The sequence below is a fragment of the Saccostrea echinata genome, unplaced genomic scaffold (genome assembly GCF_033153115.1).
Source record: "Saccostrea echinata isolate AGI-Se365-2 ecotype Australia unplaced genomic scaffold, CSIRO_AGI_Sech_v1 ptg000016l, whole genome shotgun sequence".
Taxonomy (NCBI): Eukaryota; Metazoa; Mollusca; class Bivalvia; order Ostreida; family Ostreidae; genus Saccostrea; species Saccostrea echinata.
Window position 1 is genome coordinate 25,314,584 of NW_026889765.1, and position 23,984 is coordinate 25,338,567.

The 23,984-nt window shown below is 33.7% G+C and overlaps 2 protein-coding genes across 4 annotated transcripts in view; one reads left to right on the plus strand and one right to left on the minus strand.

Moving 5' to 3' along the window:
* The window catches only part of LOC133188593 (RRP12-like protein), a 387,635-nt gene that overhangs the window by 50,820 nt on the left and 312,831 nt on the right, over window positions 1-23,984 (minus strand). Inside the window, exons 2-10 of one of the 3 annotated variants that reach the window (XM_061324075.1) lie at window positions 22,529-22,740; window positions 21,456-21,539; window positions 21,057-21,133; window positions 20,608-20,713; window positions 20,155-20,271; window positions 17,914-18,055; window positions 17,530-17,657; window positions 16,232-16,330; window positions 16,025-16,116 (exon numbers count right to left, since the gene is read on the minus strand). In XM_061324075.1, the coding sequence (XP_061180059.1) occupies window positions 16,025-16,116; window positions 16,232-16,330; window positions 17,530-17,657; window positions 17,914-18,055; window positions 20,155-20,271; window positions 20,608-20,713; window positions 21,057-21,133; window positions 21,456-21,539; window positions 22,529-22,740 (1,057 nt within the window). Of the gene's footprint in view, window positions 1-16,024; window positions 16,117-16,231; window positions 16,331-17,529; window positions 17,658-17,913; window positions 18,056-19,868; window positions 19,886-20,154; window positions 20,272-20,607; window positions 20,714-21,056; window positions 21,134-21,455; window positions 21,540-22,528; window positions 22,741-23,984 lie in introns of those variants that run through there. The other 2 variants (XM_061324076.1, XM_061324078.1) reach the window with 2 other exon arrangements.
* Window positions 27-14,880, plus strand: LOC133188599 (uncharacterized). The gene is made up of 9 exons (XM_061324087.1): window positions 27-399; window positions 2,616-3,211; window positions 3,336-3,457; window positions 3,874-4,006; window positions 5,588-5,743; window positions 5,833-5,949; window positions 6,211-6,431; window positions 6,989-7,421; window positions 13,937-14,880. The coding sequence occupies exons 1-9, from the start codon at window positions 27-29 to the stop codon at window positions 13,952-13,954; spliced, it is 2,169 nt and encodes a 722-aa protein (XP_061180071.1). The 3' UTR covers window positions 13,955-14,880.

A 23,984-nucleotide genomic window follows, 5' to 3' on the forward strand; every position in this document is an offset into this window, starting at 1 on the left:
ATTTCATTCAAGATATTTTTAGTGGAATGGATGACAATATTTTTTCTGAGCATTCTATTATTGAATCACAGGAATATGAATCATCGTTAGGTCATGGTATTCGTACTGATTGTTTAACAGGATCACTGCAAGAATTGTCCGAATTTGAAGAATCTGATGAAATATCTACTCATACTAACCGTGATGTATTTTCATTCTGTGATGACACGCCTCCTCCTGTTCAAGCGTTTTATATACGCGAAGAAGATTTGTATGAACAATCAAGTGAGATAAGTAAAGAACTTTCTCTTATATCATCCGATTTACAAACAAGTGGATGTTCCACCGATTCAGAGCCATTTGGAAATTTACATTTTATTGAGCCTTTAATGAGCAGTACGCCTAAGAAACATATTAAAGGTATGTATACTTAATATAAATTAACTTCATTCATACATGTATATGATCATAAACTTCAAATAAATATGCTTAGTTTGCTTAAGAAAATTATAATAATTTTTGTTATCAACACATCACTGAACCTTTATATAATTTTTCAAGTAATACAAGGTAGATGTATTTTAAATTTGTATCTAAACTATGGTTAGATAATATGGCTAATTATATGATAGGTATACAAGTTTATAAATGATTGCAGAACTTTTTAAATCATTATCTGATTTAATGCCAAAAAATCATTGAAGATGGGAATTTTAACAAGCCCCAAAATTTGCAAACACAGCAGTACACATACGTAGCATATGATTTTGAGAAGGGGCTATCCAAGATTTAAAGTTATAAGAGTACAAGCTGATTGGGGAGGGATCTGGAGGTCCTGAATTCCAGAGATCTTGTTAGGAAAAAAATAAGTCATTTTTAAGTTAAGATAAAATTTGTTATTTTTTCCTCATTAAAAATGATGGAAAATAATAAAATTTCAAATGACATGTATAAGGTCTATAGAATCAAAGACGTGTAAACCAAATGGGAGCTTCTGCCTTGCAGAAATATAAGAAATGAAGACTATTTATTTATAATGAACATGCCTTCATCATTGAAAGAAGTGTAAATTCATTTTACAAGTTAACTGTTTAAGAAAGACAGTCTGAGTTCTGGATTCAGAAAAATGATCAATAGTGTACATTTTATATTTTTTTATGTTCAGATTTTTTTTAACAAGGGTAGAAATCTATTAAGGAAGATAATGAAATTTTATGTATTATTTGGAAGGGAGAGAATGGATCTCTGAGACTTGGTGTTAATTCAAAGTTTATGACAGAATTTTCAAGTAGAATTTTCACATTCATCCAGTCCAAGTGTAGTACTGATGAGGTAAATTAGTATTTTTTAACAGCAGTAAACTAGACTTATAATTGGAAATACAGAAAAACATGGACTGCAATAGAAAGTTACAGAATTTGTCAGGTCCAAGGGAACCTGGGGCAGGGAAAAAAGCAAAAGAAAAACAATAAAGATGTGCCATTAATAATTAAAAATTCTAATTAATATTACCTGATGACTTTCTTTTGAATGAAGATTTTACACCCCCCCCCCCCCCCCACACACACAATCCTGTTTGTAAAGTTTAAAAGGAATAAATTATATGAATAAAGCTACCCGTAAAATGTACATAAATGAAAAGAAAAAGACAGTTTACATATATCAAAGATATCTGCTGAATCAGTATACCGAGGTAATTCTCTCAAGGTCTCAAATGAAAACATACGTATTTTGTGCTAAATAAATTAAATTAGAAATCATGCTATTAAGAAGTTACACCATCTCTATTGATTTTTTTTCCACTCATAACCCCCACCCCGCCCTTCCGTGTTTAAATTCCTCTGAATTTATGTGCTTCACAGATTTAACAAAAGTTATTTACAATTATGTTATATGCTTTCTCAATGTTTATTTAATAAATCATATAATTCAAAACTTTTATTTTAAAATTTTTGTATCCTCTTACTTACACTCTCTCTTTTCAAGTTTGTGAAATGAAGGGCCACACCCTCTTTCATAGTGAGATACTGAAGATAAATCAATGACATATTTCTAATCTTCTTCTCAAGACCCATTTTGCCAGAGTGCAAGCTATATTGTGCTATAGTGCATTCAAATTTGTTCAAATCATGACCCTCAGCTATAGGATGGGCCAATCAATCTTCTTTCTATCTTTAAAAATCTTCTCAAGAAGAGCAAAAGCAAGGTTATATTTTCATTTTGTTTGGAAGCATCCTCAGGTAGTGTACAAATTATTACCCCCGGAGGTAGGTTGGGACTGGATAGGTGATCCAAGCTTGTCAACATAGAAATTTATACATCATGTACATAAGGAAAATCTTCTTCTCTAGATTCTTATGATTTGTTGTATTTATTAATACATATAAACATCCTCCAGTAGTGTGGATTTAATTTTGTTCAAATCATGCCCTTGGGGATAGGTTGGGGCCACAATGGGCAATCAAAGCTCGATGTAGGAATATACATGTGTATAGAGAAAATCCACAATGGCCATAGGAAATCATGTGAGCACTATGGCCCATGTACCTCTTGTTCAAGATCTCTCAACTCTGAACATAGTATAAATCAATAACTTCTTGTATTATGCAATCAAATTATTAATAATTATATTTCAGTTGCTCTGTCATCAAGATCTCGACTTCAAGAAAAAAAGATCTCCAAAAGCACTATTAAAAAGGCCTCTCTAGATCAGTGTTCTTGTCCAAAGAAATGTACTAGGCAAAGCTTTTTCACAAAAGAATTAATTGAAAATTGCCATTCGACATTATGGAGATTGAATACCACAGATAGGCCAAAATGGTTTCAAAGAAAGTTTGATGACTTTCAATGTGTAAAAAAGGGAACCTTTAAATTCATTCTTAAAGGCCACAGGGTTTGCTTGAAGAGTTGGTTGATTGCTTATGGGATTAAGCAATCAATCTATTACAAGGAACGAAGAACATGGTTGAGGAAAGAAGTGCCACCCTCTAACGAAAGAAGGCTAACATCAGAAAAAAGACTTCATGTTATCAATTGGTTTGGAGAATATATAGCGATGAGAGGAGAAAATCCACCTCACATCCAAGAAATTTGGCTGCCCTTTGGTTTAAGAAAAAATGAAATTTATGCTGGGTATAAAGTGGATACAGAGGAAGAGAACAGAGCTTGTGTATCTCTTCAGACTTTCCTCAACATATGGAATGAACACTTTCCACATGTGAAAATTAAACAGGTGAGCAATTTTCCTATTTTAACAATTGTGTAATCACAGACTACAAGTTCATCATTTCTAAGTAGTGTTATATAAATCTTTTGTTTGATCAATTCATATCATTGGATACCTCTATGTATTACAGAGCAACTTGTTTACTCGATGCACTACATGTGACAAGCTTGACAGAGAACTGCACAAGCAATTGAACCCAGAGAAAAAAAAGGAAATTTTTATAAAGAAGCAAGAACATCTTCACAGACAAATGTAAATACATAATGTATCAACTTCTTATTTACAATGTAGCATAAATCGCAAGTATATGTAGTACTGCGTAACAATGAAAAAATCTGTCATCAACTCAAAGTGTAATTCAAGTTAATCTCTGAGCTTTAATACATGAATTGATGTACAGTATGTTTTTGAATTTTTCATAACAGAATTTAATAAGGAACTTATCGAACAGACTTAGTAACACTAAAAATAAATAAATTGCTTAATGTTATTCACAGTTTTCCATTCATACTATAACAATGCAACAATGATGTTGTTGTTTGTGATGTATGCATAATTCATAATTGATATAGCAAAATTCAAAATACGCGCACATAAAATATGCTGATCGAAGAAATATTGATTTAATCTGCAAGTTAAAACTTTTCTATCGAATAATTATTTTTTAGGAAAGAGAAAAGTGCATATTACAGACGAAAAACAGTAAGCAGAAGAAGACCAGATAGGTACATAAGCCTCATAATTGATGGAATGGATCAGTCCAAAACAAACATTCCCCATTTTAAGGGAAGACCAAGCAAGGTACAAATAATACATATTATTAAAGAGAAAATGTTGTTACTAAGTATCTACCTCTAACAAGTGAATACAAAAAATAAATGAAAGATATTAGGCCATAATGAAAATATTTCTAAATTGTCATTCCCACCCTCCCCTATTTGTCCACCCCTAGTTTTTCTTTGTCTTGATTCTGATCGGGATCGGTATTCAAATAATCCCACAAAGGTCGGTCTGAAAATTTGACAACTGACCGTCTGACAAGATGGTAATAGATCGTAAGTAACAAGGATCATTGGTTGTGAAAGATTGGTAAGGATGTATAGTAAGAGACATGAACATTTAAATGGAGCAATGTGAATTTTATTTGGGCATTATTATTTATATTTACTTTGCACCGATAGATCAAGTTAACAAGAAAGTCTGGAAGAACAAACTGAACAATATGAAATAAAATCCCCCACCTCAAAAGAATTGAATGAGAATCTAGGATTTTCAATTAAGTAATTCATCTTTTTTAGCCAAGTACGTGTTTTCGATCATGCACCCCCCCCCCCCCCACCCCGTCAGAATTTTCCCATCAAGTTTGTTGATTAGAGTTTGTTAATAAATTATATAAGTATATTTGACTTGAAATAAGCATTTATTTTTGTAACAATACATTGTATCTCTTATTCTTTACTCTATGGTCAGGTATTAAAACAATGATCTGCAAAATAGTATGCCATTTTCTATAATATAGCACTCACAGTGCACATAGTGTGATCAGGATTCTTTATTGCAGATACAACTAATCATACACATTTGCACCCTAAAAAAAGACCGCTCAAGATCTGCTTTTTAATTATTTTTCAAAAACATTTAAAAAAAAAAATGCAAGCATTGTCTATACATATATGTATGTGGTATGACTTGTATCATTTTTGCCCATGTGACACAGTGGTAGCTAGAGCAGACTAGTAGAGCATCTGCTCTAGACTGAAAGTACTAGAGTCATGGATTAAGGAGTTGATCCTTATGTCATGGGTTCGAATCCCACTGTGGGACTTAGAGACCAGTCATTCAGTTGAGACCGTATAAACCGAGGTCCCGTGTCACAGAAGATGCTGGCACGAAAAAGATCCCTAACTTCTCAATGGCTCTGAGTGCCAAGCATAGGGCAAAATTTACAGCTCTTCACCAACAAGTGGTAGCATCTCCATATGAGTAAAAAATTCTTGAGATGGACGTTAAACAACAAACAAATTTGACATCACATTATGTAGACAATTCCAACTTTTAATAATACCATAGCCAAGGGTTTGTGAAAAGAGTAGTACATCAGAAACCCTTGGTTACAAAGGTCAACGTGCTGTTATTGTAAGATTTTGAAATAATGATACAAAATAAATGCTTCAAATCAATAACTTTGAATGGTTCGATTCTTCTTATATTAATTATCAAGGTAATATGTTGGTTGTCAAGGTCTTGTATTGCGATGAGCAGGGATATTATTGGGAAGTGAAGGAGATAAAATTTTAAGAAATACAGAAGATAAAAGCAAATGTTTACTTTTTTATGCCTCACTGCCTTTCCCTCTTTAATAATATTTGATTCTCATTATAGGAATTTGCAGCAACAAGGCAACTGAATGTGCATGTTACTGGAGTTTTGAGCCATGGCCTGAATAGAAAATATCTGTTTACAGACCTGCACCAGTACAAACATGATTCCAATCTTACATTGAATGTTTTGATGAAAGTGCTATGGAACCACTCAAAGGTAGCAAACAGAAATATTGATTACAATTATCTACTGTGTATCAATCAGCTATGAGAAATTTGAACAAAATGTGTTTCTTACACTGACAGGGAAAATCACTGCCTCCTGTCCTTTACCTACAGGCAGACAACTGCTTCAGAGAAAATAAGAACAAGTTTGTCCTGTCTTTCTTGGAGCTTTTAGTCAGGCGTCGGATTTTTTATGAGGTACATGTTAATAAGCATTTTGCAGACTCTGTATTAAGATAAGTTTTATAAATTTACAGTACTGGCAAAGGAAAGATACAGAAAAATGCTATGAATAAATACAACTTAGTCTTTTTTTTAGGTAAGCTGTCTGATTTGATAAAGCATTTAGAGGATATAAAAAGGGATTTAAGGGGGGGGGATTTAAAAGGGGGGGGGTTCAAAGCCTATCCTAGGATTTAAGTGCTTATATTTTTTAAAATCAAAATCTTGATATTTCAGGTCCAACTTTCCTTTCTTCATGTGGGGCACACACATGAGGATATAGATCAAATGTTCAGTGTCATTGCTGATAATCTCAGACACAGAGATGCAGCAACACTCCCTGAGATGAGTGACATACTCTACAATGCAGAAGAACTAAGAGGATGTCTTGATATATCTGGATGGTTATCTCCTTGCTTAAAAGGTGTAAAATACCACACAAGGACAAACACCTTTAGGTGTGTTATATTTTAGATAGTAAATTATATGAACATATTTATAGACACTAGTCTTTAAGGAAGGGATTGAAAAAAATGATGTTTTTTCTCCAAAAGCCTGCTTCCCCGAACTCCTCCTACATTTTGTGCAGTAGACTAAACATCTTTTGAAAGATGATTGGTGGTGTCTTGTATCAGAAAGTAAGAAAAGACATCCAACCTGTCAAAAAAAATTTTCATACTAAACTAATAGTAAAAAATTATGTTAAGAAAAAAGGTGTGGGGAGGAGTGTAGCACAATCAGAGTATTAGGAATTATTCAATCATATAATAAATGATACTAGTTATACATCTTTAAGAGTCATTCACTGTGAGAAGATTCAGCTTGACATTCACAAAAAGATTTACAAAATGTAGTTGGTTAAGCCTTTGTCTTATATTTTAATAATAAGAGGTTATTATGGAGTGAAAATGTTTACGGTTGTCTGCTAGATACAATATGGAAAGAAGAAAAAAATCATAACAGAAGTAGAATGAGACAAAATGAGCTAATGGATATCTCCTTCATATTTATTAAGGTATAGACTCAATGAGTTGACAGGGGATGTGCACATCTGCTACAGAAAAAATGTGGACCATTCCTGGAAGTCTTTGCAGGGAAGTTTCTTCAAGCAAAGGGAAAATGGAACCCTAACGCTGCCAACAAATGTACCAAATATATTGACAGCATCATTGGAGAAGGTTGATGTAGCAAATATCAAGAAGAGTTTGACAATTTGGACAAAGATGATGACAACAGCAGAAAGTACATGGTGGGAAAAATTTGTAACATTCTTGCAGGAAACCAAAACCAATGCCAGTAGGTATTCAAGAAAAGGGGCAATATGGTATCTTCCAAAGATACCAGAATACAACCCACACTCCATTCAGGACTCTGACAACAGCAGGGAACATCCAGCAGTGCCTGAAGATTTGCAGAGAATGCTTACAAATGAAGATGAAAATCCAGAGGTAACTTTACTTTTGTATGAATTTATGATTTGTATTCATGATCAGAGGTGTCTGGGTAGTGCACTGGTAGTGCGCTAACTTCTCACCGTGTAAACTGAGTTCAATTCCTGTAATTGGCAGAGGTTGTATGTGAAAGGGTATCGTGGTCGCCTGCTCATTGGAAATATCTTTCAAGCTTTCATGGACTATCTTTATTATCATATATATATTAGGGATGTCAACGAGTACCCAATTAACTGGGTACTCGATCCAACGTCCGAGTATCCAATACTAAAAATGGTACTCAGTTACTCGGAAGAGTATTTTTTCTTATTTCAAAGTACATATTTTTATAAAAAATTATCAAAAAATAACTTAAAACTGCATACAGTTATTAGCGTGTTGTCATCTACACCTGTAAAAAACCTGTTATCGCCTGTGGCTGTGTATATACAGTAATTAGTGACCAATCTCCTGGTACACAGCTGTTCTCACCTATTGTGGTCCTTAATTTTTGGATGGCTTCAATGAATGCTTACAGTGAACATTGATTCGATTAAGTATGAGCTATTATCTTCAAATCATTTTTAAATTATTTAAGTAATATATGGCAGTGAAATCGGACATGCATAGAAATGCCGCTACCCACTTCAAAAGTGAAACATTTAGAAATATCAAAAGATTCAAAATAATGTTGAAAGTCAGTTTGTGTAGTAAGTTTATACGGGGGTAACAAACCAACTTAGACTAGTGATCCCAACAACGTCCGTTCCTTCCCTTTCGCTAGTCTAATCATCACAAACCTGTGTAACAAACTGTTCTCCTATTGCATTGATGAGAAAGATCCTAAACAAGAACTGTAAGCCATTTGAATTTTGGGGTATTAATTGTGTCTTTTGTGTTTATTTGATGAATAAATTTAGTACCAAATAATCAATTCCATTGGAGTCCATGTTTATATACTTTTATAAACGAGATAAAAACAGTTTTGGGGTTTAACAGAGCTTAACTTTGCTCAAGAAAATTAACGCACTTGTATTTACATCTTTTTTATATTTACCAAGTACCCGGGTAGTCGATCAGAAAAACGTCTGAGTTACCGATTATCAAAAATTATATATATATATATATATATATATACAGTTACACTTCGTTATCTCAAAGTTGACGGGACCGTTGATGAACTTCAAGATATCCGGGGGTTCGACATATCGAGGGTTATAATTCTAATGAACTTCAAATAAACTTAGTGCAGTGAACATGCACTTAATAGTAGAAACATGTCAAATTCATTCTTTTTTGAAATTCTGTATATGTTTTCTTTAATATACACGTAATTAGCATTAAAAAGATTTTTACATCCTCTTTATTATTCAAAAAATAGAAACTTTGTATAATATGCACAGACGTATAATCCCTCTACCAACCCGGCAAATCAACCGCTAGCATCGTTTCCCATGTATACATAATCGGATATCGTCTATGCATTATAAATTTAAAACCAGTCGCTGTCAGTATAACGCAAACGAAATATACAATTTTTTTTTATTGGAAAAACATGTTCATACATGTGCAATCATTTAAATAAAATATTTTACCATAATAAAATCAAATGCAAAAGACGAAACATGCACTTTTGTTTAACTACAGAAGAACACTGAATCACAGGGCACTATAGCAGAAGTTTTCACTACCACACTTGCTCACATGATGGTGTCTACTGACGGTTGTAAATTCTGCGCGCTCATATACACATGTAAGAAAAATAAATTCTAATTGCATTAAATTACAGAATTTTGTTTCACTTTGATGTTTATAATTTTCGCTTTCATATGCATAAACTATGCAAGGGCGCATATAACGCATAGCATTAAATAGCGATTATCAAGATAAACGTACCCCAGCCATGAAACAATTAACATGTCATCCACGCATATGCATAAACTAATACACACAACCTTTGGCTTGCATAATTAAAATCAAGGTAAGCCATACATACACCTCGTATAATTATCGCGCTTTTATTTGTTGATCAAAGGAACACAGGTAACCCGTGCATGACAGACAGTAGAGCGGTCAGTTTACCTAACGGACTTGATCATCAGAGCGGAATATTATCCTGACTTCGAGATAATGCATGTGATTTTAATAAATGGGTACACAATTTTACTTTGAGATAACCGGGGTATTCAACATTACCTTGTTCGACATAGAGGGGTTTATTTTAATCATTTTATATAAAGCAAATTTCATTGGGACCGCGGCCTTACTTCGACATATCCGGGGTATTCGAGATATCCGTGTTCAAGATTTCAAAGTTTAGCTGTATAGATATATATATGTGTGTGTGTGTGTGTGTGTATATATATATATATATATATATATATATATATATATATATATATATATATATATATATATATATATATATATATTTATATATATCATGTATATACATGTATATATATATATGGAATCACCTTCAACCAAATACACCTTGATAATTGAATCTTAGATTTAGGCCATGGAAATACACAACATATATTTTTACCAAGTTGGCAGATTTTTTAAAGGTTAATTTAAGTTGTTGTGCAAAGTGTATTATGCAGGTGTCATAACAGTAGTTCACTTGAGGTTCATGTCAAATCATGGCTGACGCAAAATAATTCCTGAATCTTCCCTTCCAATTCGGGCATTTCAACACAAGACTGGAGCTGTCACCTTCAACCAAATACACCTTGATAATTGAATCTTAGATTTAGGCCATGGAAATACACAACATATATTTTTACCAAGTTGGCAGATTTTTTAAAGGTTAATTTAAGTTGTTGTGCAAAGTGTATTATGCAGGTGTCATAACAGTAGTTCACTTGAGGTTCATGTCAAATCATGGCTGACGCAAAATAATTCCTGAATCTTCCCTTCCAATTCGGGCATTTCAACACAAGACTGGAGCTGATTTTTTTCATGAGATGAAAAACAATATGTTAACCTCCTGTATTGACTAGATTCATTATAATTTAGGGCGTCCTGATTTTTCTATATACTGTATTTGAGTGGGGAGTGATTAGGTCCTGGACTTGATTTTCAAGCACCTGCTCGACTTCGACCGAAAGAAACTTGCGTGCCTTGAGGGATGGCTATGTATTATTTGGTACTAAAATCTTTATAAGAATTGTTTTACAAGATCTGAAAAGGAAACTTCTCAAAGTTTGTTTTCAATTAATACCACCTACTCAAAGTTGTGCATTTTTGGTAAGAAAATTTAATACTGTTGTACAACCTTAGGCATATATTAATTTAAGACAATTTTAGTTTTTAGCTCACCTGAGCCAAAGGCTCAAGTGAGCTTTTCTGTTCACTTTTTGTCCGGCGTCCGTCTGTCTGTCCACCTGTTTGTCTGTCTGTCTGTAAACTTTTAACATTTTCGACTTCTTCTCAAGAACCACTGGGCCAATTTCAACCAAACTTGCCACAAAGTATCCTTGGGTGAAGGGAATTCAAGTTTTTTCAAATGAATGGCCACGCCCTCTTTCAAGGGGAGATAATAAAGAATTAGTGAAAAATTAATAGCATCTTTAAAAAATCTTCTTCTCAAAACCACAGGGCCAGGAAAGATGAAACTCATGTGGAAGCATCCTCAGGTAGTGTTGATTCAAGTTTGTTTAAGGATACACCAAAGGCTTTTTTCAAGATTTTCAACAATTTTGAGATTTTTGGTTAAGAAAAAGAAGTTAATTACTGCTTTATAATGCATGTAAAATTCTTGGTAATTATGAAATGGTTTTCTAATTATTTAACAATAATGAAACATAAACACTACCACATGTGAATGTTCCGTTATTGAAGCTTCTGATTTGATCTGTGACTGCTAGCTCATGAAAGACGCAATGAATCACTGTGACCACTTGGGGAATTCTTCACTAGCCACACAGAGGTTATCAGTAATTAAACTACAGGGACTCTAGATTTAGAGAAGGAGATCTAACAGATTACTAATGACCATAAAATAGGAGGTGGAGCTTAGCTCTTGCCAATTTGCCGGGAAATCTTTCTGATTCAGAATTGAACCTATTTTACTTAATTAAAAGCATCTAAATCCCATTCTTGTGAATATGCATAGGAAATATGGCTAAGTGACAGGTATCCAAAGCTGAATCTCCAAGGTGTCATATATTCCTAGCTTTGGCAGATTTTGTTGTGTAATGGGTTTTTGCCCTCTACTGTAAAGTAAGATCAGACAGTTTGTGGTATCAGCTCCCTTATTTATTGACCAATTTCTCTGAAAATTGGATGGGTTGCTTCTCAGATGCGTGTTCACAAAACCGTATCTCAGATTTTTGATATCTAGCTTAGTTTTGGAATTATTGAGGGAAATGTTAAATCAGGCTAATAAATTGGTGATATTGAAGGGCAAATGGCTGTAACTTTTGAATTAGAATATTTATCAAAAATCTGAGATACAGTTTTAAAGTTCAATCTTTAATCTACTTTGAGGCAAAATGACCACTTTGAGGGGTTAAATACAAAAAAGTTGATTTATAAACTATTTATGCACTTAAATTTACATTAATATTCAAATAACTTTTAAATAAGTTATTAATTAAAGTTTAAATTAGGATAATTAGATAGTAAATTTAACAAGCTTTCAAATGATATATATACTTTTATTATGTTATCTTAGATAATGAAAGAATTACATGCAAATTAAACTCTGGCTTTTGGAAACCTTTGGTGTATCCTTAAATCATGACCCTGGGGGTAGGACAGGGCCACAATGGAGGATCAAAGTTTTACATAGAAATACATAGGAAAAACCTTTAAAATATTCCTCTCGAGAACAGCAAAGCCATGATGAGTCATATTTATATGGAAGCATCCTCAGGTAGTGTAGATTCAAGTTTGTCCAAATCATGACCTCTGAGGGTAGGGCAGGCCCACAATGGAGGATCAAAGTTTTACATAGAAATATATAGGAAAAATCTTCTTTTCAAGAACAGCAAAGTCATGATTAGTCATATTTATGTGGAAGCATCCTCTCGTAGTGTAGATTCTATTTTGTTCAAATCATGACCCCCAGGGATAGGGTGGGGCCACAATGGAGGATCAAAGTCTTAAATAGAAATATATAGGAAAATATCTACTTCTGAAGAACTGCAAAGCCATGATTAGTCATTTTGATATGGAAGCATCCTCAGGTAGTGTAGATAGTGTAGATTCGAGTTTGTTAAAATGATGACCCTTGGGGATAGGGCTGGGCCACAACGGGGGATCAAAAATTTTACATAGGAACATATAGGAAAATATCTTCTTCTCAAGAACTGAAAATCATGTTTACCGGTAGTCATTTTGATATGAAAGCATCCTCAGGTAGTTTAAATTCAATTTTGTTCAAATGAACACCCCCGGGGTAGGGTGGAGCCCAATGGGGGGGGGAAGTTTTACATAAGAACTTATAGAAAAAATATTTCTTCTCAAGAATTCTGAACAGAAAAGCTTTGTTTAGTCATATTGATATGGAAGCATCGTCAGGTAGTGTAGATTCAAGTTTGTTCAAATGATGACCTGTGGGATAGGGAGGAGCCACAATGGGGGATCAAATTTTTACAAAGGAATATATGGGAAATTTTTTAAAAAAATCTTCTCAAGTACAACAAAGCCATTTGTTATATTGACATGGAAGCATCTTCAAGTAGTTGAAAATTCAAGACCCCCCTCCCCCGGTAATCTTTTCAATACTGAACTGATTTCTGCTTTTTCCTAGCCAAATTGCTCAGGTGAGCGATGCGGCCCTGGGCCTCTTGTTCACTATATGAGTTAATCCATATATTTTGCTGATTCCCTGAAAATCACTGTATAACAGACTGATTCCCTGCAAAAAGGTGCATCAGTTTGATGAACTGATACACACCTATTTGGAACATCTAGCAATTTCTTTTAATCATATGAAAAGTACTGATATGTTCCAAATAAAATCGTGAATATTCATAATGAAGCTTAGTTAAAGATATATATAAGGAGGCGGGGCCTAATTTTTGGGAAAGAGTAATTTGTTATTGTGTCATCAACATGGTAAACTAATGTGCACTGTGAGATCTAGACGGACCATGTAATTTTGTCACAGTGTACAAGTGAATGAAATGACATCACTGGGGTAACACCTGAATCTTGTAAAATCAATGAAGAAATTGAAGTTACACCATGGTGTAAATTGTTTATAAAATAAATAAAGTTTCTTGCAGATACATAGTTTATAGACAGTAGATTCAAATGCAAAGACTATATTTATTTTTTTCTATATTATGAGTAATCAATGTTTCCATAGCGCACCTCAAAATTGTATGTGAATAAAATAGGATTGCAGTTACGGATTTTAAAATAGTCTAATTTTGGTTTTGTTATAATAAAAATGACTGTGCTTCAGGAAATGCACTTGCTCTTGGGGGACTGGAATCTTCTTGACTCCCTCAATGATATACTTTAACTGTATACTGTTATCTATGATTTTATATAATACTTGTAAATTCATTTTTCAGGTTCTCTTGTGTGAGTAAATGGAAAGAAATGTATGGACACCTTCAACATTGCGAATAGGATACTTGTGTAAAATCCTCTGCATTGCATAGCATACTTATCTGGTTCACCTTCCAACCAAGAGTGAAACATGTTACATGAATGCTGTGAAAGAAGGAACACTAAAGTACATGTGTAAATGTAAAAAAAACCTTCAGCATAACATTGTTTATGCATCTGCAACACCTGTCAATTAAATTTAAATAATTGGACAAATCAAAGCTAGAAATATACAAACAGTTTATGCTTCATTTATGTAAATTACACTAAGTGGAATATGGAGATAAAGATATCCTTTGATTCATGTATTAAGTAAAAAACTGTAAAGTAGGGGAACATTCCTTACAGCTCATTGTGTTAAAGATTCAGGTATATATTGAGTTCATTTGAAATTGAGAGAAGAATGTTCCTCGCATGGCTCCTTGTTAAAGATTCATGTATATACCTAGTTTGTTTGAAATTGGGAGAGGAACGTTCCTCGCAGGGCTCCTTGTTAAAGATTCATGTATATATTGAGTTCATTTGAAACTGGGAGAGGAACGTTCCTCGCAGGGCTCCCTGTTAAAGATTCATGTATATATTGAGTTCATTTGAAACTGGGAGAGGAACGTTCCTCGCAGGGCTCCATGTTAAAGATTCATGTATATATTGGGTTCATTTGAAATTGGGAGAGGAACGTTCCTCGCAGGGCTCCTTGTTAAAGATTCATGTAGATTGAGTTTATTTGAAATTGGGAGAGGAACGTTCCTCGCAGGGCTCCTTGTTAAAGATTCATGTATATATATATTGAGTTCGTTTGAAATTGGGAGAGGAACGTTCCTCGCAGGGCTCCTTGTTAAAGATTCATCTATATATTGAGTTCGTTTGAAATTGGGAGAGGAACGTTCCTCGCAGGGCTCCATGTTAAAGATTCTCATCATGTATATATTGAGTTCGTTTGAAATTGGTAGAGGAACGTTCCTTGCAGGGCTCCTTGTTAAAGATTCATGTATATATTGAGTTCGTTTGAAATTGGTAGAGGAACGTTCCTCGCAGGGCTCCTTGTTAAAGATTCATGTATATATTAAGTTCATTTGAAATTGGGAGAGGAACGTTCCTCAAAACACTGGGTTATAAGAATCATGTAATGGACTTCACAACTCTATCAAAGAGAGGAACATTCTTCAAATCACTGTTGGATAGGATTCATGTACTTTACATACATTTGAATTGAAGAGAGGAACGTTCCTCCAAATACAAGGTATTAAGATTCATGTTTATAATACAGAGAAATTTAAGAGAAAGAGGAACGTTCCTCAAACAGTTTTCTTTTAACATGAAACATGTTTTATAAACGTTGACTTTGTAGAATAAAAGATCCACAAGTTTAAATTTCATTGGTTTTTTGTGTTGTAAAAATGACTGGAGGAGCTGCATTATATGATATTGTGGCCTAAATGGCTTCAGATTTGAAATGTGGGGTTAAAAAAAAGGAATTTTGATTTTCCTTTTTTGATTTGGATTGTGTTAGTATCTCTTTCATGACTGCACACATAAATTCATGCTAAAGAGACAGTTAGAATACTTAAAATCCATTCAATTTGTATTTCATCCCACCCTACCCTCCTCCTTCCAAAAAAAAAATCTACGTATTCTATTTTTTAAAAAATATTCCACTTAAATATTCCATATGTCATACTTGTTGAATGAGGTAGCTGTATATATATGCAAAACAAACCTCAAATGATAAAGAAAATAACCAAGTTATGAGGCTCAAGGAGGAGAATCCTTTTAATTCTTATAAAAATCGCCAATAACCTAATCTGTCCAGTACGGTAAATTCCCAAATATATATGTGAGGAATTGATTATCACGTAATTTCCACTCGCAAAATGAAATTACTTGCTTTTATTTCTATGGTGCTGAAATGCATGTAAAACCTCTAGATCAAATGTCTACTCGCAAATTATTGATTTGACGTCTAAGGGCCATTTCGTGATATATAAAGTACTCTTGTAAAATAAGGAATCTACAGTATGTAGTAATTTGAAACACGGAATGTTTAACTTTACCTTGTCAGGTTCTTGTGTGCTGCCTCCATTACTGCTAGCCACGCCTTCAATGGCTGCACGTCATTATTTGAAGGATGGTACTCGTACAGAGCCTAAAACATACAGGTCAATATAGAAATGATTGACAGCTGGCCACACCCTTATGAGCTATACATAATTGTATTGTGTGGTTACAATAAGTGTACATGTATTTCTCGCTAAACCTACTTTTATCATTTGTGCATTCAGTTCTGCATTCAGAGTTGTAGCCCTTGGATTTCCATTAAAGAGGCCATATAATGCCTTCATTCCACAAGATGTCACCATCTGCAAAAATAAAATTTTGTAAAGACATAAATATTTTACACATACTGGTAAATGAACCTTACAGCAAGCAAATATCAGTCGATTAACAATTCTATATGTATCACACATGATATTTATAACATCTTCCTAGACTACAATTCCTAGAAAACATATACTGTAAAAACTTTTACTTTTGTCAGGTTTGGGAAAAAAATATTGTTTCCTTGGGATTAGATTTTATAGATGAAGAAGAAATATGATACTGTAGTTTGAAATTTTTATTACATTTCATGGAGGACATTAATCCACTGGGCTCTGAAAACTACATGTTAGAGAACAATGAAAATTAAACCCCCACGAAAATTTGTGATTTCACAGTATAAACTAACCCAGAGCAGGACACTTTATAATCTAAATGCTATAGACTCATGGTAAAGTTACAGAATTAACAAATCTAAAGCATAACTGAGTGTCATCACTAGAGGGGAAAGTCTCACACACTGTATTTTCTATCAGTACCCGGTATGGTTTCACACACTGTAATTTCTATCATTACTCACCACATTACTGAGTGTCATCACTCTGAGTATGGTCTCACACACTGTATTTTCTATCAGTACTCACCACATTACTGAGTGTCATCACTCTGAGTATGGTCTCACAAACTGTATTTTCTATCAGTACCCGGTATGGTTTCACACACTGTATTTTTTATCAGTACTCACCACATTACTGAGTGTCATCACTCTGAGTATGGTCTCACAAACTGTATTTTCTATCAGTACCCGGTATGGTTTCACACACTGTATTTTTTATCAGTACTCACCACATTACTGAGTGTCATCACTCTGAGTATGGTCTCACAAACTGTATTTTCTATCAGTACCCGGTATGGTTTCACACACTGTAATTTCTATCAGTAATCACCACATTACTGAGTGTCATCACTCTGAGTATGGTCTCACACACTGTATTTTCTATCAGTACTCGGTATGGTCTCACACACTGTATTTTCTATTAGTACTCACCACATTACTGAGTGTCATCACTCTGAGTATGGTCTCACACACTGTATTTTCTATCAGTACTCACCATATTACTGAGTGTCATCACTCTGAGTATGGTCTCACACACTGTATTTTCTATCAGTACTCACCACATTACTGAGTATCATCACTCTGAGTATGGTCTCACACACTGTATTTTCTATCAGTACTCACCACATTACTGAGTGTCATCACTCTGAGTATGGTCTCACACACTGATTTGAGACTACTGAGAGAGAATGTACACATTATGTCTTTTAATAAGCTTAGGATGTACAGAGTGTCTGAAGATTCTGTAGAACCTGTAGTAAAAAATAAAACAAGAAAACTTTGTTTATTAAATTATTTTTCAATAGATCCTAAAATTATCAAATTACGACATTAAGAATTTTTATTTTTTTGTTCATCATAAATCCCTGTCATTTTGAAAAACTAGAATTTTACAAATCCACCCAAACTGGTCAAGGAAGGGTCCTTAATATATATTCTGAGAAATATCAAACAAGAATTATTTCTTGCACTCATTAATTGGAATGCATAGTTTAACATTGTTCTAACCTCCACATTGCTCAATGACCTGAATACAGAATTTGGCCGTCATGGAGCTGGCGGGGTGATGGGGAGGGGCCGTCTCTGCTGGGTTCATAAAGATGCTCCCCCTCAGGACAATATTCACACCTTGCTGTGCAGCCTTTCTCACCTACAAAAAACTCAGATTAATATCAGAAAGACTTAGGGAGAGGGCGTAATAAGTTTTCAGAACTTATGCCCAATCCCTTTGTAATTATAAATTACAATAAAATATGTTCAAATCAAATCAGAAAAACTTACTGTGAGACCCATATACCTACATTCTGAATAATCATAAAAATGAATAATGGACACAATTTTCTGAATGTACTTGCAACATTTACAGCCAATAATTTGTCCAAAGATATATGAACCTCTTCTCATACATAAAATATCTACTGGAAGCTATTTGTACGGCATGTACAAGTACAGGCAATAATCTTTACCTCTGGTACACTAAAAAATGTGTTTATTTTAATACAGTTACCAAGTTACACAGTACGCATAATAATCTTAACCTCTAATGTACATTTACATGTCAATTACCATATGTCAAGTAATGGTAGTATATGTACATGACTATAGATGTTACATTATGCATTTATATGAACAATCAAATCGATTGAAAAACAAGGGACATAACGGTTAACACAGTCAACTTAATCTTCTAGTTTAAATTATGCCATTTGTTATTATTAATGAAAAAATTGTTTACAGAAAGACTTTAATTAAACTATGAAAAAAATAAACCATCAATTTAAATTATAGTCAGTATCTTTAGAAAGTTACAAAGAACAAAATAAAAGTTACCACATCTAGAAAAGAAACAATTCAATCTGACCAGTGTTAAAATGTTCTGTTGTTCTTTTTTTCTTTTTGACAGTGATAATGCCTAGGTTTTTCATTGAGCAGTGATAATACCTGGGTTTTTTGTTAAGCAGTGATAATACCTGGGTTTTTTGTTGACCACTGATAATAACTGGGTGTTTGTTTATCAGTGATACATGTAATACCTGGGTTTTTTTTGACCAGTGATAATACCTTGGCTTTATTTACCAGTAATAATACCTGGGTTTTTTTTTATTGACCAGTGATAAAACCTGGGGTTTTTGTTGACAGTGATAATACCTGGGTTTTTTGTTGACCACTGATACGTGTAATACCTGGGGTTTTTTTTACCAATAATAATACCTGGGTTTTTGTTAACCACTGATAATACCTGGATTTTTTGGTTTGTTCCCGTTTTACACACATTTGAATTTTAGGTATTGAAAAAATGTGTGCAAAACGGGAATTTGTCCAGGTAAGATAATTACTTAATTGCTATAGTCTATATCATAGTTGTGAATTTGGAGAAAGATATTCATTCTACGGAAAGAATAGAAGAAAAAATGTTAATTTTCCACTTGATATTTTGACTTGTTTATTAAAAAATGATTTTAAAACATAAAAAAATATCAAAATACAAATCAAAACTATAATTATATGCACATGATACTAACTGGACGGGTTATTTTTTTTATGAATCAAGATTGAATTCATTTACTTATTCATTTTATCTTTATGAAATAAATAAAAAGGGTTAACTGTAATAGGGATATTTGTCTAAACTATCAACTTCATCTTCGGGTGGATAAGTAAAATTTTCCTAATGTATTCCCTTAAATATATATTATAATGCATTGGTTAAATACAGGTAATTGCAGGTAAATCCCAGATAGAGATCAGACTCTAATTGCTATCAAAACATATTTCACACCTATTGTTCTATACCTAATTATCAAATGTGTGCAAAACGGGAACACACCGATTTTTTGTTGACCAGTGATAATACCTGGCAATAATAATACCTGGGTTTTTCACTTACCAGTGACAATACCTTCAAGTTGGGTTTTTTTGTTGAAAGTAATAATCATTGGGGTTTTTGTTGACAGTGATAATACCTGGGGGGTTTTGTTGACTGTGATAATCCTTGGGTTTTTTTTTTTGTTGACCAGTGATAATACCTTGGGTTTTTCTTGTTGTTGTTAACCAGTGGTAATACTTGGGTTTTTTTTGTTGACTGTGATATAATACCTTGGGGTTTTTGTTGTTGACCAGTGATAATACCTTGGATTTTTTGTTGACCAGTGATAATACCCGGGTTTTTTGTTGACCAGTGATAATACCTGGGTTTTTTGTTGTTAACCAGTGATAATACCTGGTTTTTTGTTGAAAGTGATGTAATACCTTGGGTTTTTTGTTGACAGTGAAGGCCAGCAGACCTTGATACACTCTTTGTGTTGATGAGTTACTCCACGTAGCTTGGTCTTGAACCCTGAGCAGCAAAGCAAGACACAGCAACAACTACAAATTAATTTTTTTTAAAAATCATTTACATAAATGTTATGTGCCATATTTATGTACGTAGAGACCAAAATGGAATACTGTAACCAATTTTTAATTGTGTGAAATATCTGTGTCTTGCGACTTTTTGTTACTCACAAATATTTCTTGTCATGAACCATTTTTTCATTATGTATTTATGTATGTAGAATGTTTCCCCTGTCCCCAAACTTAGAATTCTTGGATGCATTTCAAACTAACTGATGCGACTAAAGGTCATCAAAGTATTATTTGGTTTACAGTACATGTTTTTCTATAATGTTTCTAGTATTGGGCTGTGGGAATCTAGGCACTTACAGATTTAAGGAGGGCAGGGGATTGTCCTTCACTGTACTTTACAAGAACATCTAGAAATTCTTTGGAAATTTCTGCAAACCTACTCTTCAAGACTGGAGCAGGGATTCTGAAAATATAAAACAGTTCTACCAGTGTTCTATTGTAATAAATGTAAGACAGTTCTAGCTGTGTTCTATTGTAATAAATGTAAGACAGTTCTACCAGTGTTCTATTGTAATAAATGTAAGACAGTTCTAGCTGTGTTCTATTGTAATAAATGTAAAACAGTTCTTGCAGTGTTCTATTGTAATAAAATTAATGTAAAAAAGTTCTACCAGTGTTTTATTGTAATACATGTAAAATAAAACAGCTAAATAAAAATCAAAAAACAAATTTAAAGACACTTTTTACATCATTGATAGTAAAAGCACTTCTCTAACAGTAATACTGTTATGTACACAGTGACGGACCTTTTCATGACTAAGCTGAGAAGATATGCCACAGCTGATACTGATTCTTCCCCCTCCGTTGTCTCTAGTGCTGTCATCTGTCATAACAAATATCAGTTCACACATAAAACTGTTCCTACCATTACAGTGATTAATCATGAACTACCAGTACATAAATCTAATTCAAGAATTGCTTTTCAAATGTTTAACTTGGAATAACTCCTAATACTGAAATCAGGGTCTAGAAATGGTCAGAAAATGAAAAAAAAAATTCAGAAAAAGTCTACATGTACATCTACTTGAGAGATTGTTTAATTATACGGCATTTACGGGGTCATTTCTAGCAGTTTAAGATAAAATGCCTGGACTTCATACATGATGATCATAAAACAGAAAGCTGAGGAAAAGTTAAAAACAAACCAGAGCAGCAAAGTATTCCGTTTCTGATTCGGAACCTCCCTGGGTTTTTATCACCTCTGTAACTGCTGCTAACACAGCTAACACCTACAAAAAAAAAAAGCCTCATAAGTGTCTTTTAACCATTATTTTGTTAAATACAGTCAAACCTTGTTATCTCTAACTCAATTGGACTGAGAAAAAAACTGAGAGATATCAAAGGATTTAAGATATCCAGGGCACAATACCTGGAGAATAAGGGGTAAGGCATTTGATCATGCATTTATGACCAAAAAATTGATTTTCCAACTAGAAATTAAACCAACTCGCATTTTCACGATGGAGAAAATTTGGGCTTGAGATTGTCCATTTTTATAATTGGGATCAAGATTACCTTTTTTCCAAGATTCTCTATCAAGAAAATGTTTTAAGACATTCCTAAAGCTTTGTAAAGCATCACAAAGACTCAGATTACATGTTATGACAGCTTGCTGCTAGAACGGCTGCCAAATGTTGTAGAAATTTTACTACATGACCTTGTTCATGGAGATTTGGTCAATATTGCTTGCATTTCATCATGTTTTGGCAATATAAACAGCAACTGTATAGGTTAGATATGATAACGTAGTGATGTCAAACAGCTAACAAATTCCTATCTCAAAGTTTCCATCTGATGTACACATCAGTCAAACTTGTAGCAATTCATTCAAGTATTTCATTTGATTTAACTTCAATTCTAGGATAAAATCCCTTGTGTTCGTAGTGTACAACCATACGGGTGGTTCTATGTAATAACAATATGTCAAAAGTAGTTTCTTCAGCTTAGCAAATTGTTTAGTCACAGTAATAAGTAATCTTTAATTTAAAAAAGACACTATACATGTACATATATGAGTGTTTGTTCCTTGCTTTTTTAATATACTAAATGTGTTATTCACAAAATGTTTTCACCAAGGGTTAGGCAAATGAAATATCTGTTGATGGCAACCAGATATTTTGAAATGGCGACCAAGAAAAAATATGGATCGCCATTTAGCGACCAGATAGTGTGACTTGGAGTACTGGATGAAAATCTCCTCTAAAATAATTTCATTTACCTCTTTATGAAAAGCTGAATTTGATGCCCAGTACCTATGTACGCGACTAAAAGTTGTGTTGGTACATTCTGTCCAGTTTGTTGCCCAGGTATTAAACGTCTTTCCAGCAGCACTGACAATATCTGACTCGGCTCGCAGGCTCACATCTCCATCCTTATCTGCCTGTTCTTCATCATGTTTAGCCAAAGCATCAACAGTAAGGCTACTTTCTCCTGTTTCAAAAAAATCAAAAAGTAAGTTGATGGTAATTGTCTGTGTGCAGATGACAAGACCAAGACTAAGCATGCATAATTACTGCCAGACTTTCATGATAAATCCAGTATCAAAAAGAATCTGATGGGTATGCAAAATGTATAACAATTGAATTAAACAGAATAAGTCATGCTATAGATGTGAGAAATAATACATTAATGGTGAGAGTGTTGGGGTGAGTACGGTTATGTATTCATTACCCTATTCAATTTCAACATGCCTAAATTTGATCCACCTTCACACCACACAAGACATTTGGAATGTCTAGACTGATATGATAGTGTAGTTTAGTTGGATTTCCAGAACGGAGAGTAAAAAGAGCAATTTTTTAACAAATGGCATTTAATCTACAATATTATCTGCAATTTCCATTTAAGCAAGGTTAATTTGTTCCTTATTTGTGAATCCTCTATTTGGTTATCTCGAGAACATAGTGTGATAGCCGTTTACAATTTATCATGTTTATCAGGTCCAGTACAATCAGTACACGTAGCTACATAGCAAGAATTACCTACCGTAGCTTTATTTAGCTACCTCACGTAGCTTTATTTAGCTATTTCAATGCAATGTTTCACAATTTTGCTTTTTATTTAAAAAAGACAAAAAATCTCAAGTATGTGACTATCAATAGCGAGCGCAGCGAGCTCTTACGACAACGACTGGGTCAAAAGAAAATTCAGACTTTCACAGTAACTTTCGGACCCACAAAGCATCGCTTGTTTTAGCTACGTACTCATGAGAATAACAACAAGTGTTTAACAAAAAATAAACTAGCCTTGATTTCATGGAAATATTGCAGATAAATAGTAAATAACACGTTCTTCATTAAAGTCAATAATGTTCAGGCTTCAGTTTAGTAATGCAACTTAAATACGACATCAGAGTCTAGACATACCAAATGTTACATGCAGTTTGACGATTGAGCCCGATCTAAATTAAAACTGAATAAGTTTCTGCACTCGCCCTAACGGTCGCACCGACAACATATCATTTATACTAGGGATTTTTAAAAAAGCAATCCAAAGCAGAGATAGTTTAAACATTGCTGCATTTGAACACTTTTAAGCCAAAGCTGTATTTTCATTGTTTGAGTAACTGTACATTACTTTGTGTGCGGTGTCCTACTTTCGATTTTTCCCTTGTGTACATTTTTTTATGGGTAGTAGAGAACAGAGCGGATAAGATGCCCCTGTGAGCTACGTAG